This window comes from Cibotium barometz, chromosome 36 (genome assembly GCF_041138505.1).
Source record: "Cibotium barometz isolate CiBa-2024 chromosome 36, ASM4113850v1, whole genome shotgun sequence".
Lineage (NCBI taxonomy): Eukaryota > Viridiplantae > Streptophyta > Polypodiopsida > Cyatheales > Cibotiaceae > Cibotium > Cibotium barometz.
The window spans coordinates 24,965,661-24,981,538 of record NC_141081.1 but is presented as its reverse complement, the minus strand read 5'-3'; the positions used below and the strand labels follow the sequence as shown (position 1 = coordinate 24,981,538).

Below are 15,878 nucleotides of genomic sequence, written 5' to 3'. Positions count from 1 at the left end.
TTGCATGACATGTAAGATCAGCTATCTTGTCATCCCAGATTGTAGTAGACAAGAATCTAGCAATGCGCTCACTATAGCATGGTACAGACTCTACATTAAATAAAGTTGCATCTGGGAGGTCATTGTCTACCCCCTTTGGTGCTTCACAATAGAAATTTTGCTCAAATGGTCCTGAGTAGACCCTTTCTTTACCACTACCATGAAGTCAAATTCTAAAAGAATGATTTGCCGATAGATAATGGCAAAACTTCTTTACAACATAGATCATTGTCAGCCCTTCTTGCTTTGTTGTGGTGTAATTATTTTCAACCACATTCAAATGTTAGCTTGCATCTAAAATTGGGAAATCCATTTTATGATCACGAGGTTGTGTGAGGTTGCAAAATTGGATGCATTGATGTGAACATAGAATTCCTTATTCCAATTTAGAGATTTCAATATTGGTGCAATGACTAAGGCCTTTTTTTTGCTTTTCAAAAGCTGTGTCACATTCCTCAGTCCATTCAAATACTACCAGCAAAGTGTATAATGGTCGTGCGATTGTTGCAGCAGCGTACAAACTATATACAAGAGAACTATTGGGCGGCTCCCGGCCTTACGGCCATATTGGACATTATACCCCAACACTAAGAGCTTATCAAATCTCCTCCTTGATTTTTTGACCAAAATTATCATTCTACATGTAAGGTTGTAGTTTTTGTGGCTTTGCATCCTCCCTCATTGGTATGGTGTGTTGACAAATGGCAGGATCCACACCCTTGAGATCCTTATAGCTCTACACAAAAACATCTTTATACTCCTTCAAGGTGGAAATCTATAGCATTTCTTCCTCTTTTGTCAAATCCATAGCAATGTACACAGGACAAGGTTTCTATCCTGGTTCTGCTAGATCAACCTTTTTTGCATCCTCCAGACCGTAGGATTCTCCCACTATCGTTGGTTTCACCCTTTGAGGTACTTGAAGAATAATTTTCCTATCCTCAATGGTATATTTCTTGAAGTTTGATGGGATGCTGATTACATAACCTTCCCCACTATTGTCTTTGGATTTTGTCCACTATTTTAGTGACTTCTCAAGGCTTTGTTTACAGTCCTTGAATATGGCATTTTGCTCAATTTTTGCTATTTTTGGGTTTTTGATTGTTTGTTTTATTTTTGCAGGCTTCCCCCTTGACAACATTGTCTCTGCTAGGGATTGAGTTGACTGGATTCTTCCCTGCTTTGATTTCATTTTAGCCCTGCTTATGTTTGACTGCCTTGTGTTTATGGATTGGAGAATTGTTGTCCAATGTTTGTAGTTCTTAATGCAGTTTGTAGCACCCACAAGCATTAGAAACTCGGTATACCCATTAAGTGTCAACTGTTGTCTACATCATCCCGGAACACGCTTGTTTCTTTTTTTTAATCCTCTTATTGTTTTGTCCTCATTGACTTTATCTCGGCAAGTGAAAGTCCTAATTCTACCGGCTCTCTTTCTTGTAGCAAAAGGTGTACTTTTTCAAGCGTGGATTTAGGCTCAATCTCTTTGTCATCTTTACTTCATATTAAGTCTCACCCTGACCTTGAATAAATTATCCTTTTGAATTATCCCTTTGTTGGATCATGGATCACTATTTAAAAACTAAGGCATGAAACATTATTGGTTTGTCCCATCTTTTAAAAAAACAAATTGGGAAGGGTACACTACCCAAAATTTTATTTGGCACCAAGTGAGGATACCCTAGTGGAGTTTGAACTAGGGGGCCTCTAGGTGGAGTTTGAACTCGGGGGCCTCTAGGTGGAGTTTGAACTCAGGGGCCTCTAGGTGTTGAGCCAACCCAATTGACCAATCGGGCTACGAGCTTATCAATGTCCGTCTTTATCTAATAAGCTATTAATTGTATAATACCACCTATAAACGAAGAGTAAACGATATGCGAGTGCATATATGTGTGTGTGTGTGTATGCGAGTGCATATATGTGTGTGTGTGTGTGTGTGCATTGTGTATGTACATATATATATATATACACACACACTTACACTTGAGAGAGAGAAGTATGCATGTGTGTGTGTGTGTATTGTGTATTACATATATATACACACACTTACACTTGAGAGAGAGAAGTATGCATGTGTGTGTATTGTGTATGTATATATATATATATATATATACACACACACACTTACACTTGAGAGAGAGAAGTATGCATGTGTGTATTGTGTATGCACATATATATATATACACACACACTTACACTTGAGAGAGAGAAGTATGCATGTGTGTGTGTATATTGTGTGTGTGTATATATATATATATATATACACACACACACACTTACACTAGAGAGAGAAGTATGCATGTATATAAATATCTATCTATATCTTTATTTCAAAAGGGATTCCAATTGGAGGGGTGACACATAGTAGTATTTCGTAGCTTTGGTCTCTGGAGGGGTGACACATAGTAGCATTTCCTAAGTTTGGTCTCTGGAGGGGTGACACATGGTAGCATTTCCTAGCTCTGGTCTAAAGGGGCCTAAAAAACTGAAAGAAAAGGGGCCTCAAAACTGATAATATGCTTGTTGGAGACAGGTATGCCAACTCGTGTATATATATATAGAGAGAGAGAGAGAGATTGAGAGAACTGTTGGTTGGATCAAAAAAATTATAATTTGCATTGGAAATGGGGAGGCACGGATATGGAGCATGCTTCAACGTAGTTGTCCACAAGACTGGGGGCGCCCACACCGCCAACGGAGATCAAGATCTCACACATGCAACTTAGAGTCATGCCTCGCACCAGTTGCTTCATCCCATCACAACACGGCTTTGAAGGGTGGCTCTCCACACTACCCGAAGTAACACAATGCAAAGCAAGGCTCAAAGCCTCATCTTCATCACTGCAATAACTCGCTCCTTCAACAGCAGAGCCAAAACCATCCAAACCGACCATCATCATCATCATCAGAAGGACCACCTGTGCAAGCAAAATTGAGGATGGTTTACCTCAACCTTGTGCAACGTAATCTAATTGTATAATCAACCTTTTGATAGATTGATTTTAGCAATGGATAGATAGATAGCTTGAACAAGGAGGGACGAGTTAATCTTTCAATAGATGGATTTTAGCAATCCATAGATAGATACCTTGAACAAGGAGGGACAGTGGATCATGCCTCCAAGAGCCATGGTTGATGTGATGAAGAGAAGGAGCGAGTAACCTTGATTGAAGAAATCATTGAATAATGTAAGCACTAGAGATGAAGCCAGTTCCCCACCATATATAATACTAGGAGAAGATCAAGACTCATGTGAGCGTGTGTTGTATGTGGTATTATATATCTCGTGAGTTTGATGTGGTGCCGTTACAAGAGAGATTTCTTCTTGCCACATTGTACCATGGGCAATGCATGGCGCATTCTCTATTACACCTTGTAGTACCATGGGTAATGCATGGGGCCTTCTCTACTATTACACCTTATGTAAAGTAATGAGAAAATTGTGATCTTCTTCCCACACTTGTACCATGGGAGCATTCTCTAGTACACCTGATGTAAGAAGAAAATGGTGATCTTTTTGAGAACACATCTTCTCACAACAATGGAAGCCTCAAATTCTAATGGTCTTGACGTACTTTTAAACCTATGGTGTTGATGTAACCACCCTTAGTTAGTTAATTAAAGATTGTTTTTGGATATATTCTTGGGTATAGCATGCTCCAAGCTTTGATTGCCATCATGCCCCCCCTCCTTTTTTCCATTTTGACTATCAAATACTTGTTAAATTGTTTCATCCTTGCCAAAAATTACATATAAACTCTAAAAAATTCATGTTTTTTACTTTTTTCATTTAATTTTTGAAGGGCAAGGGTGCTTGTCAAAAGGAAACTCTAGAAGTTGGTGTCAATATCCTAGTTACATTCTAATCACTTTGTGCATTATTAGATCTATACTTTTATTATTACGGTATATTTTACCTCTTAATTGCATTGACTTTAAGCCCTTAAAACTTCCGTTCTATAAGGAATGAGAATATTGCCTATGATCTTTGATGCTAGACTTGATTCCATCTAGACCCAACCATCATGCACTTGCAGTCATCCTAACTCCTATCCAGAAATATTATTTTCTTAAAACACGATTGGAAACATGGGCTATCATCAGAGGTGTTTGGGTTTGAACTCATGACCTTTGTGTAGGCTCATGAGTGTTAACAATTGGGGTAAGAGCCCACAATAAATCATTGAAATCATGACCATGTTGAAATCACTTGCATGATAAGTATATGTCATTTTACTTATAATTATTTACAACTTTTATAATAAGAACGCAATATGTTCTCAATAATCTTGTTTTTAATATGAATACTAGATAATGAAAGGAGAAGTTGTTAAAATTGCTAGCCATCTTCTCAAAGCCTTATCCTCAACTTGTGGATATGGTGAATCATACAAGATTTCTTGGTTATAAGGATCTCTCAAAATCTAGATCAATGCGTTGGTACACTTATTTTCAAGGTAAGCGTTGTCATATACAATTCCTTGGTTAACATATTTTCTTCTACTTAAAATATGATGTTTGTTTTCAAAATTTCTATTACTATGTTTATAAGTCCCTTCCCAATTGTGTAAAGCTACTAAGTCATGATTAAACCTTTTGTGGCACCTTTAATTTTCTCATGGTATGTAAGTGTGCTCAATTAAATTCTTATAGATCTTGTATATTGTTTGGAAATATTAGGCTGCCTTGATGTTATTGTTAAAGATGGGTAATTTTGGCTTCCTATTAGCATTTATGTAAATTTTAGATTAAATATCTTTTTACTAACCTTGTTAATCAATATGCACATTTAAATTGTCTTTGGGTCTTTGTTATTTAAAGAAATATTTATTCTTTTAAAGATAGGTATTTTGATAATCTTAGGCTATGCACTTTCTTATTAAAAATAAATTAGGCAAATTATAATAAGGCAGTTATTACATTGAATGTCTTTTGGTAGAGCCTTGTTAAGAATTTTGTTAAATGACCTTCCTCATATACTTAGACAAAACCATCATGCTAGACTTGCTAAAAATAAATCTAGATACTTCAATTCAAAAAATGAGAAAAGGTAGAGTACTACACCCAATTGTAATCTCCTATTTCTCTTAGCCTTCTAGAAATTTCCTCATACTTTACCCAAGTATAAGCCATGTTGAGATAGAGATTAAAACTTGTAGCACATCATCAATGAACATGGAACAAGGGAATCCAACTATGTTAAAAATCATTCTTGCATGTGTAAAGCGTACAAGACATCATCTTATGATGGTATATCATCGTAATAGAATAAGAGGTCCTTTATTTTTTCAAAAAAAAATTCATGAAAGGAATGTGGATATGAGAATGTTTTTTAAGTAATTGAGGCGTTTTTATTTTAACCATAAGCATATCTTCGCCACACCTTATTAAATTACACATCCTTGCTTGCTTGCAGCCTTAGCTATAACCTTTTGGGAAATTGGGACGTAGCTGCGTTACAATTTATTCGCCATATGCAATGCAAGCTTCAGAGCAGGACGTAGGTGGCACCTCGAGCCATGAGCCAATTCACTTTCTCTGCATCCGTCACATTCTGCATCTGCGAGAACAACTCAGCTGCATCGGAGCAAGTGAGCATCCAGTGGCCCTGGGAGGCATCTTCAGTGTAGACGACTCCTGTTGGCTTCATCACGCTATCACAACCAGCATCGCCCAAGAGCGATCGGCGTCTGCCATTGAACCAGAACGCTCCGGTGAACTGGCCGCCAACTAAGCAGAAGTCGCCAGATCCCGTTCCCACCTGGGTGGTGCAGGCTCCATCTCTGTAGAATTGGCTCGCGACGCTGCTTGATGCACTCGTGACCAGCACAGAACCCCCGCTGCTGGCACTCACTGCGCAGCACACCTGAGCAGCGACGCCGTTGAACGAGTACCCACCACCACTGCATGCAGAGGTGCTTGTGTAGAATATAATGTCAACTGCCCCGACGAGGCTCGTGAGCAGCTGCAGCAGAAGCACAGGCAGGAGCGCGTACGCGATGCCCTTTCCGTTGATGTTCGCCATTGTCAGAAGTCAGAAAGGTCCCTGTAAGGCAAGCAAAACGAGTCAGACAGATACTAGTAGACACTCAATGCGCCGATCAAGAAGAGGTGGTCGAACTAAAGTACTGTAGTTTGTTTTAAGATGGGCCACTGACTCACCGAGAGGAGAAGAGAGTTGTGCAGGAGTGGCGGATTACATTCGTTTTGCAGGGGTTTAAGTGCTCGTCCGAGTGGGACCTGTTCTTCGTCCCCGCCTTCATCTTCGCCGCCGTTGTTTGTCTCAGCACGTGGACGACTTAGACTCCTAGAAAAGCTTGAATAATTGAGTCCTCAATTCGAAAATGAATTGAGGACTCTCATTATTCAAGCTTTTCTGGAGTCTTCTGAGTCGTCCACAGTCGCATAATCCAAAGCTGTCTCCAAAGTCCATCCAGCTCATCATCAATCAATCGCCACACTACCTACCTACCTACCCACCTATCTATCAATTGAGGGAACCACTTGCACTTCCAGCATCATGAGGCAATACATTGAGATCAAGAGTTGCATCCTCCTCTTCTGAATCACTTACTGCTCTGTCTCGTTTCTTTTTTGGAGCTAATTTTGGAACTGGCACAAAGTGTAGCACATGCTTATGAGTAAACCCATTAGAATCAACATATAACATATTCCCATCTTTTGACATGTTCAAAAACTTTGTAAGTTGTTTTGAACCAGCACCAAATTGGCCCTCATAAGATATATACCTTTTAGTTAGCTTCTCAAATGTCAAATCCAAGTAGACTCCAATCATAGTAACATCCATGTTCTCCCTCTGAAATTCTACATTTAATTTATTCAATTCAACCAAAACATCAGCCAGCAAATGCATCATAAACTGGACTTGAAAGATTGTGGCATAATTGTACCATTTTTTCTCATGCATTCTCCATTGCTCCAAAATAGCAGGCATTAAGGGAACCAATCTTTCCATTACTTGGCCTCTAGATAGCCATCGAATTGCATGGATTTGTAAAACTTTCAAGTCTGCAATATGATACTCATGCATCAAGTTTCGAAGTTCGACATGTCGATTTGTTGATTTCCCTAGCCATGCATATACCTTGTTTGCAACCTTATCAACAAAAGCAAACACATGAGGATTCGATGCAAAACCATCCTTTGGTGCAAGTGCCTCACGGTGGGCAATACAATGCACGCCCATAATTCGTGAAGCCGATGCTTGAAACCGTGCCACTACACCTGTCTTATGACCTGTCATTGCTGAGGCACCATCCGTTACAAATGCAACTAGTTTCTTCAAATCCAGATTACTCTCTAAGAGCATGGCATGGACAGCATTGAAGATTGCCTCCCCAGATCCATTATCAACTGGTAGCAATCTCACAAATTTACAATTGGGCTCTCCTTTGCCATTCCCAGGCAAGTACAAAATGTAGATAATCAAATGCTTCTCCATGGTTCTATCTGTACTTTCATCAATGAGGATTGAAAAAAATGGACTTTCACAAATTTCAGCATACAAGTCTTGTCTAGTACAATCTCTTAAAGCCATCAAGAACTCTCTTCCAGATACGGGATTGGTATATGCACCATACTCATCAGATGATGGCATATTAGGAGTGCCAAGATCCCTTTGTAACTTACATTGAGTGGGATATTTCTCCAATGCAATATCATTGCATGCACAAAAGTGTACCAGCTTCATACAAGTGATTATTCTAAACTGTTCAGAATGCACCATTGTGTCAATACCCCCATCTATTGGTCCTTTGCCACCATAGCCTTTAGCTTTGCATGATAAATACTTGCAGCTCTCCTATGATCTGCAGATTTTGCATGCTCATTCAAGGCTGAAAGTTGAATGCTTTGGGATCCACCCATTGTGAAAGTATTCACTCTTCCATCTTCTTCACACCAAGTGCATTTTATGCGGTCCTCATTACATGTAGACTTGCATAAATATGCCCAAGGATGTAGTAGAGTCCATTGAGTCCTCCACTTCCTTTTGGGTTTATTGGAAGAAGACTCTTGGGAAATCTCATTACAAGTTTTCGAGCTCCCACCACTACTCTCATGTCCTACATTGGCAATGGTCTGTCTTGACAAAAAAGAATCTATTGAAGGCTGTGACTTTTTCTTTTTGCCACGCCCTCTATGAGGCACTAGATTGGGACGGTCAACCATCACTGAAAATATAAGAATAAAATAAAAAAAGGAAGCCACATGAGAATAAAGAGAAGAGAGCATGCTGCATACCTTAACGGTTAAGCACGTTCATTTATACAAGGCCGTTATACTCCTTAACGGTTAAGCATGTTCATTTATACAAGGCAGTTATACTACTATAATAGGGAAACAACAAAATAACAACAAAAACAAGACACAAAAGGGAGACACCCGTGACCCAATAGCTGAAGATAGCTTAACAAAATGTTAAAATAATCAAAATAAGAATCCAACCTGGAAATAAATTGCAGCCAGCAGGTCCACGTCCTTCACACCAAGATCGGAAGTAGCTAGCTATGATCACAACTCACTAATCAAGATTCAAGAATCATAAAAGTAAGTTAAGAGAGAAAGACAAATAGAGAGCAATTTCATTTAATTGTACACAATCATACAATACAAAACCACCTCTACATATTATAACATTTGTCATAAGTAAACAATCCATTGCTAGATCAAAATTACATCAACAACATGGCTATAAGTAAACAATCCATTTGTCTAATCTGCAAACTGAAGCGGTCGTTCAGTAAATCAAATTTTTTTTCTAGGTTACATATGTTAACACATTAATTCCAAGATAAGTCATCAATACAAATTCGCCCATCTATAAGAATGAAGAATCATACCCATCATTAGTCATAGTCGCCCATCCATAACCAGATTCACAGCTTTCAAAAAACAGCAAATCATGCCCATTGCCCAATGCCCATCATTGAGTAATTAACGAAATGTGTATGCCTTTAAGATCCTCAAAAAATAACAATAATAACTGATGTAAGGACCATATACTGATGCATCATGCACTGATAGGACAATTAGTTGTACTATCCAAAGATGTAAAAATAAAAAACCAAAATGAGTAACCCTGAATTTCAGAGCACATCGATGCAAGTTGCAACCTGATAGAACCAGACCGGATTTGTCACAAAAAAATGTGCTTTAAAGACTCCTTATAAAACTCATTAAAAAAACAGAGTAACCGAGTCATGACCATCAAAAAAGCAAGATACTCATGAGTCATCAGGGTTATGCCTAAAAAACTCTCGTAGCTTACATGTGTAGAAACTGTCAAATGGATTCAAGGAAATACAGAATCCCAAACATCATCAGAAAAGCGAAAGGTCATTAGATCAAATTGTGTATGTACAAATTAACATGTCAAACCATATAAATCGATTCACTAGGATTCAAAGATTATAGAAAGTTGAAACCTTCAATCGTATATTATAAAGAGTATAATCAAGCAATAGCTAGATACCTGAGACAAGCGCTGAGAGGCTGAGAGGATGAGCTCCCAACGGATGCTAGGACAAGTGACAAGTTATCCAGTGAATCAACAATGCAGACTAAGTGAGTATACTGTATAACTCACCCAAAGTGAAGCCATTTTTATAGTCGGAGCCACACATGCTAGCGGCCAACTGTCAGTGCCATGATGCCATCTTCATTGAAAGATATCTGAGAGGAGATTATTTGCAGAGTCCCTCTCACAGTACACTCACGAGTCACTGTTACCTGTACACACAGCTGGATAGAGAGCGGCGAGCCTGAGAGAGGTGGCCACTGGCCACTGGCCGCCGGCCGGAAGAGGAAACGAGAGTGCCAGGCTGCCAGCAAGTTGCAACCAAATCATGCAGAAAAGAAGGTGGAACTTGGAACAGACCAAATACAGAGTTATCCTGAATCCTGATTCACTCCTGAATCTTGATAAACAAATCAAGATTTACAGAAAAAGCAAGTAGGGAAGAGAGAGAGAGAGGTCGAGACTCGATGTATACATAATACAACTTTACGAAAATTACGAGAGCAGATGTTGGAGGATACGAATCAGATCATACGATTCACGAATCATACGAATCTACGATGACCATGGAGACTGGGCGATGATTGATCCAGGCTCCCGACTCCCGTTCCCGACTCGGCGTCGGTATGGCTGGCTTGGCAGCCTGCAGGGGTACCTTCACGAAACAACGCCAGGTCAGGGATGACCCCCACTGAGTCGGCGACTCCCGTTCGGATGGGTGCACCGTGGTCCGTGCGCACTGCGGAATCCAGAATCAGACAGATCAAGGCCGGGGGCCGGACCGGATCGGCGGGATGACCCCCAGCCTCCAGGGCCTCGACTGGTTGCAAACTTGCAAACTTGCAAGTTGCAACGAGGCTGGAGCTGCAGGCTGCAGCGGCCAGCCTGCGAGTCGCGACCGGCTGGTAGCCAAGGCCGGGAAGGCGTGCTCGGGAGTCGGAGCTCCTGTGGGCTGTCACGGACCACGGTTCACCTGTAGGCTGTGCTAGTAGACTAGTAGTTAGACTCTAGTCTCTACTATCTAGTTACTTAAACTCGCAGCCTCAGCCTGCATGCAGCATGCTGGCTGGCAGCTGCAACGTGCATGCAGCATCATGATTCATGCATGGCCCGTCGGACGGTGAGTCGCTGAACGGTCCTGAACCGTGAAGTGAGAGTCGGTGAGCCATAATCAGCCATTAATACTAATTTAATAGTATTTAATACCTATTACCATAATACCAAGTTAGTAAGTTACTTACCAACTTAAATAGCTATTAGCACTAAGCAAATTGCAAATTGCAATTATCGATTCGCCCCAAATTTCGAAATTATATATATATATTAATAATATATATATATATATATATAAAATACACATTGCAGTGATTGCACATTGTGCAATGTGTATTTTATTATATATATATACATATTAATATATATATATATATATATTAATATATATATATATCAAAAAAAATGAAAAGCACTTTTTAAAAAATGACATGTCATTTGAAAGGCATTTGAAATTACTGTATTTCAGAGTGAAAAGTTAATTCTAAGCCATTGCATGTTTTTTGACATAGATTTTTTTTTTAAACCTTTTTTGACAGGCAAAATCGCCTTTGACAGGTAAAACACCCGTCAAATTTAGGCCCTGCTCGTCCGAGTGGGACCTGTTCTTCGTCCCCGCCTTCATCTTCGCCGCCGTTGTTTGTCTCAGCACGTGGACGACTTAGACTCCTAGAAAAGCTTGAATAATGAGTCCTCAATTCGAAAATGAATTGAGGACTCTCATTATTCAAGCTTTTCTGGAGTCTTCTGAGTCGTCCACAGTCGCATAATCCAAAGCTGTCTCCAAAGTCCATCCAGCTCATCATCAATCAATCGCCACACTACCGACCTACCTACCCACCTATCTATCAATCTCTCTACCTATCCATCCATCACTTTATGTATCTTTCCATCAATCTATCCATTGACCCACCCACACACCCATCCATCCATCTATCTAGACCATTTCTTTTCACCGACACATTCACTTGCTGCTACAATTAAACAAACTCACATCAACATCATGCAGCATTGATAAAAGTTATCCAAAAATGAATAAATTGTGACCACTACCTACCTACCCACCTATCTATCAATCTATCTACCTACCCACCTATATACATGTATATATAACATGCATGTTCATATAACATAGTCTAGGCTTTAATTCATGAATATAACTTGTTTCCCTCCAAGTCATGAATTAAAGCCTAGACTATGTTATATATACATGCACGTATATATAATATAGTCTAGGCTTTAATTCATGAATATAACTTGTTTCCCTCCAAGTCATGAATTAAAGCCTTAGACTATGTTATATATACATGCACGATTCCACATGACAAGGGACAAAACAATTAAAAAACTTGGAAGAACTGAATGAGGTCCTTTTTTGTCTATTGAACTGAATGAGGTTGTCCTTGAAAGCATAAAATTTTGTTTTACCCTGTGGTACTAGTAAACCACTTTAACCCTTTTTGCCAATTTATAATGGGTGTTATGTTGAGAAATAACTATCTTAGTAGGACCATACCTTGCACGACCAAACAATTTGAAAGCATAAAATCAAATCGAGATGACCATTTATTGGCAGCAGAGACTTGCAGCCTGATCACTATCAGAGAACCCCTGCTCTGCCTTATCAGACCCCCCCTTCTTTTGCATCACATGGCCTTGCTAAGGTGGCTTAAGACACAAGAAGTTTTAGACATTTTCCCACTATGATTCCCACATGGAGGATTACAACAACATCATGAGCTTTTCTGCAGGCGTGGCGGAGCATACCTAGCTAGGTGGGGCACAGGGGGCTGCCGGCCCCCCCTTGCTAAGGTGCCTTAAAGCACAAGAAGTTTGACATTTTCCAACTACGATTCCCACATAGAGGATTACGACAACATCATGAGCTTCTGCAGGCAAGGGGGAGCATATCTAGCTAGGTGCGGTGGGGGGGGGGCAGAGGGGGGTGGCAGCCCCCTGCCCCCCCCACCACACCTAGCTAGGTATGCGGAGTCTCGTCTCCAGAAGCTCATGATGTTGACACACTATAGGGAAACATAAGGGAAAGTGGGTCTCTTTCCCACATGGGAAAATGCCCAAAACTTCTTGTGAAGGACGCAAAGGCAAAAAGTACCAAACTAGCCGCAATGGAATACCCAACAGTGGGTCCTGAGCACGCCTTGCTGGCCAGCGCAACCTTCCAAAGTCGTCCAAATTCCACCACGTTGCGGGTTTGAATACCGGAACCCGCACAGGGCCCCACCCTCGGACCTCCTCAAAGCAACCTTCTAAAAGGAATCATAAGAGCACAACACAACCACCCCCCCTTTTCCTTCTCTCTCTGCTCTCTGCATAAAAGCAAGCCGCGCCCTTGTAAAAGATGAACAACAGGTGCATGACATGAACAAACCAACGACAACCTAGTGCCCTTGTAAGTGTGTGTGGTGCAATGAACAACAGCACTTGAACAACAGCCGCATGGGTGGTGACGTCTTCTTCTAGTGTCCACGTGTCTTCATGACAAGAACTCATCAATTCCTTGGCTCTCTCTCTCTCTCTCTCTCTCTCTCACCCTCTCTACATCCTTGGTTGTTGCTGTCCCGATCAAACTCTTGTGGCTTATGCTCAATGTGAAACTCTTGCCTTATTGGGTCGCCTTCACTTGATCGACTCCAAATTCACTACTTCAACTCGAGGACGATCACAAATCACACATCACCTCTGCTCTTGCTCTGATAGTCAATGTCACCTCCTCTCCAATGCAGATTTGCTGTATGCCACCAGTTACATCATACCGCTCAACACATCTTGCCTCGCAGAGGCCCCTTGTTTCGAATACATCCAACATCCCGTGTGTTGCACGTTTCTTTATAGAGCTATAGTTGCGTTTCTTCATAGAGCTCTGGGTGGATGGAGAGACTACCACAGCCATAAATATGGTTCACATCCAGCAAATGGAAACAACACCTGAAGTAAATATCATAAAACCAGGTCTATGCAAAAGAAGTCCGACATGCTAGGGCAAAAGACTGCCAGACAACTGGACTTGGAGGAGCAAGCCCGAATCAGACAAGAAGCAACCAAGGAAGTGCAGGAAGCACAAGGTTAGGGTATGCTGATTCCGACTTGGCAACCAAAGTCACTGTCAAATGGGTGTCCGCCCCTTCAACTGCTGCCAGACAGGTAGACTTGGAGGAGCAAGCCGCTGAATCAGACAAGAAGCAACCAGGGAAGTGCAGGAAGCACAAGGTTAGGGTATGTTGATTCCGACGACTTGGCAACCAAAGTCACTATCAAATGGGTGTCCGCCCCTTCAACTGCGGAGGAGACCAGGAAGGCAGAAATAGCCTTCGAAAAGATGAAGGTTCATGAAGAGGAAGATCAATCCCTCAAACCTCTGGATACCAAGAGAACTAAAAAAGTCCATACCATAGCAGAAGACAATGTGCCAAGGAAGAGAAGCCCAACAGCACAAGGGAATAGTAAAACAATGTTCAGACCAGAGCACTGGATGAACACAATACTAGTCGCACCAAGGGTGCCAGAAGAACAAGACATAGGGAAAAGCCTACGGGGCAGACAAAGCAAAAGTAGGAATCCTTCCGACCAGGGCAGAACAGGATCAAGCGGAAGCAGAAGTCCTTCCGACTTACGATGTCTAGGAAGGAAAGACCTCCCCAATAAAGAAGACGGAAGCAAAAGACTTCTGACAAGGTAAGTGACTCACCTAATGGAATGCAAGATGGTAGCAGATGAAGAAAGAACATCAGGAAACAATCAAGTTTCCAAATATGATTTATGGGATGAATTGATTAATAATTTAAAGCTAAGCATAACCGTAGATCAGTTGCTTACTTTAGTACCCAACTTTAAGCAACAACTGATCCAAAAGCTTTCAAGATCAGATCAGAAGGCAAAGGAAAAGCTGCCAAACAAGGTGAAGGAAATAGAGTGTCAGACAGTTGAAGCTGAGATAGTACCAGAAGTCGACACTATAGTCATAGAGGTGATAGTGCAAATCAGATGGCGCACAATACCAGGAGTACTATTGGATGGAGGATCGGGAGTGAATATTATCTCCGAGACCATGGCCAAGGAGCTGGGCATTATAGCATTGCAACCAGCACGACTAATTGTCTCCCTTTCACATTGTGAAAAGCGACGTACATGGCTTATGCATGAGCTAAGGGGATTCTTGTTGATGACATCAAAGATCCTGTGTTCAAGATAGTATAATCCTCCTGGTACATGTTCAAAGATCGCGTGTTCAAGATAGTATAATCCTCCTGGTACATGTCCATGTTTTCATGTATGAGTTTCCCTCTATAGAACTTTGGGGTGCACCTCCTTTCTTACCCCACTGAGATGCCCCTAGTAGATTGGCCCTGCACATGCAAAGATGCTGGACATTTCCCTTCAGAGGCAGACCTTTTCCCACTCACACATTGAAACTCTCTAGAACTTTGCTCTTTGGTGATTTTAGTGCTCTCATTAGTTGCCACTAGAGTGGCCCTCGGCGCCTACCTGTTAGAGATTTGACACCCCAAACTAGCAGTGTACCAAAATAAAGGAAATTTTGCGCGGGTAACCTGGGCAGGGGGTGGGGATCTATCCCACCATCGCCACTCAAATGAATCCCTTTTCTAATTTTGCTAGTAGGGGGTAGCTCTCTTAGACCCATCGATGCCAATTGGCATCCATTTCTACTACCTCTCCAAGGTGAGGGTCAACCTACAATACTCTCTCTCAAACTGCAAGAACTCTCAGCTACTATGGGCTATCAAGATGTTCCTCCTGCAGTCTTTACAACAAAGTCATGTCTTAATGAAGTCGATGCTCCCCCTATCAAGACTAAGCCACCCTGTCCTAAGCTACCTCTCAAAAAGAGAAACTCCATGCTAGAGATGCCTACCTGGCCATCTCTCCCTCTCTCACCTGACTTGCACCCCAATGCTTTGAAAGGTGAGCATCTAAAAGAACACTCTCAAGAATGTGCATAGACTGACCCTTGTGACTCTCCTCCAAAGTCAGGATACCTAGGGCATGATAAAACAAGGTAGTCCCAACCAAGATCCCTACTAAGCCCTCTTGAGTCTCCAACCAATCCCCTTCATAGAAACAATCGAGCTATGACAAGCTAGAGCCCCTCACCCGCTAGTCTAAGCAAAGGCTACCCCACTCATGACAATATCCCTCATGATGCCATACATATGATGTCCTCAAATACATACATAGATGCTCTGAGGCCGCCAGCTCACCCCCCTCTACT

At 41.3% G+C, this 15,878-nt stretch overlaps 1 protein-coding gene across 1 annotated transcript; it reads right to left on the bottom strand.

Annotated features, from left to right (window-relative positions):
- Nucleotides 1–5,294: 5,294 nt before the first annotated feature.
- LOC147617684 (uncharacterized) lies at nucleotides 5,295–6,361 on the bottom strand. Its single transcript, XM_086775929.1, has 2 exons — nucleotides 6,202–6,361; nucleotides 5,295–6,085 (listed from the first exon to the last, which is right to left on the bottom strand). Exon 2 carries the CDS (start codon nucleotides 6,062–6,064, stop codon nucleotides 5,528–5,530), a length of 537 nt encoding a protein of 178 aa, XP_086632055.1. The 5' UTR covers nucleotides 6,065–6,085; nucleotides 6,202–6,361; the 3' UTR covers nucleotides 5,295–5,527.
- Nucleotides 6,362–15,878: the final 9,517 nt, after the last annotated feature.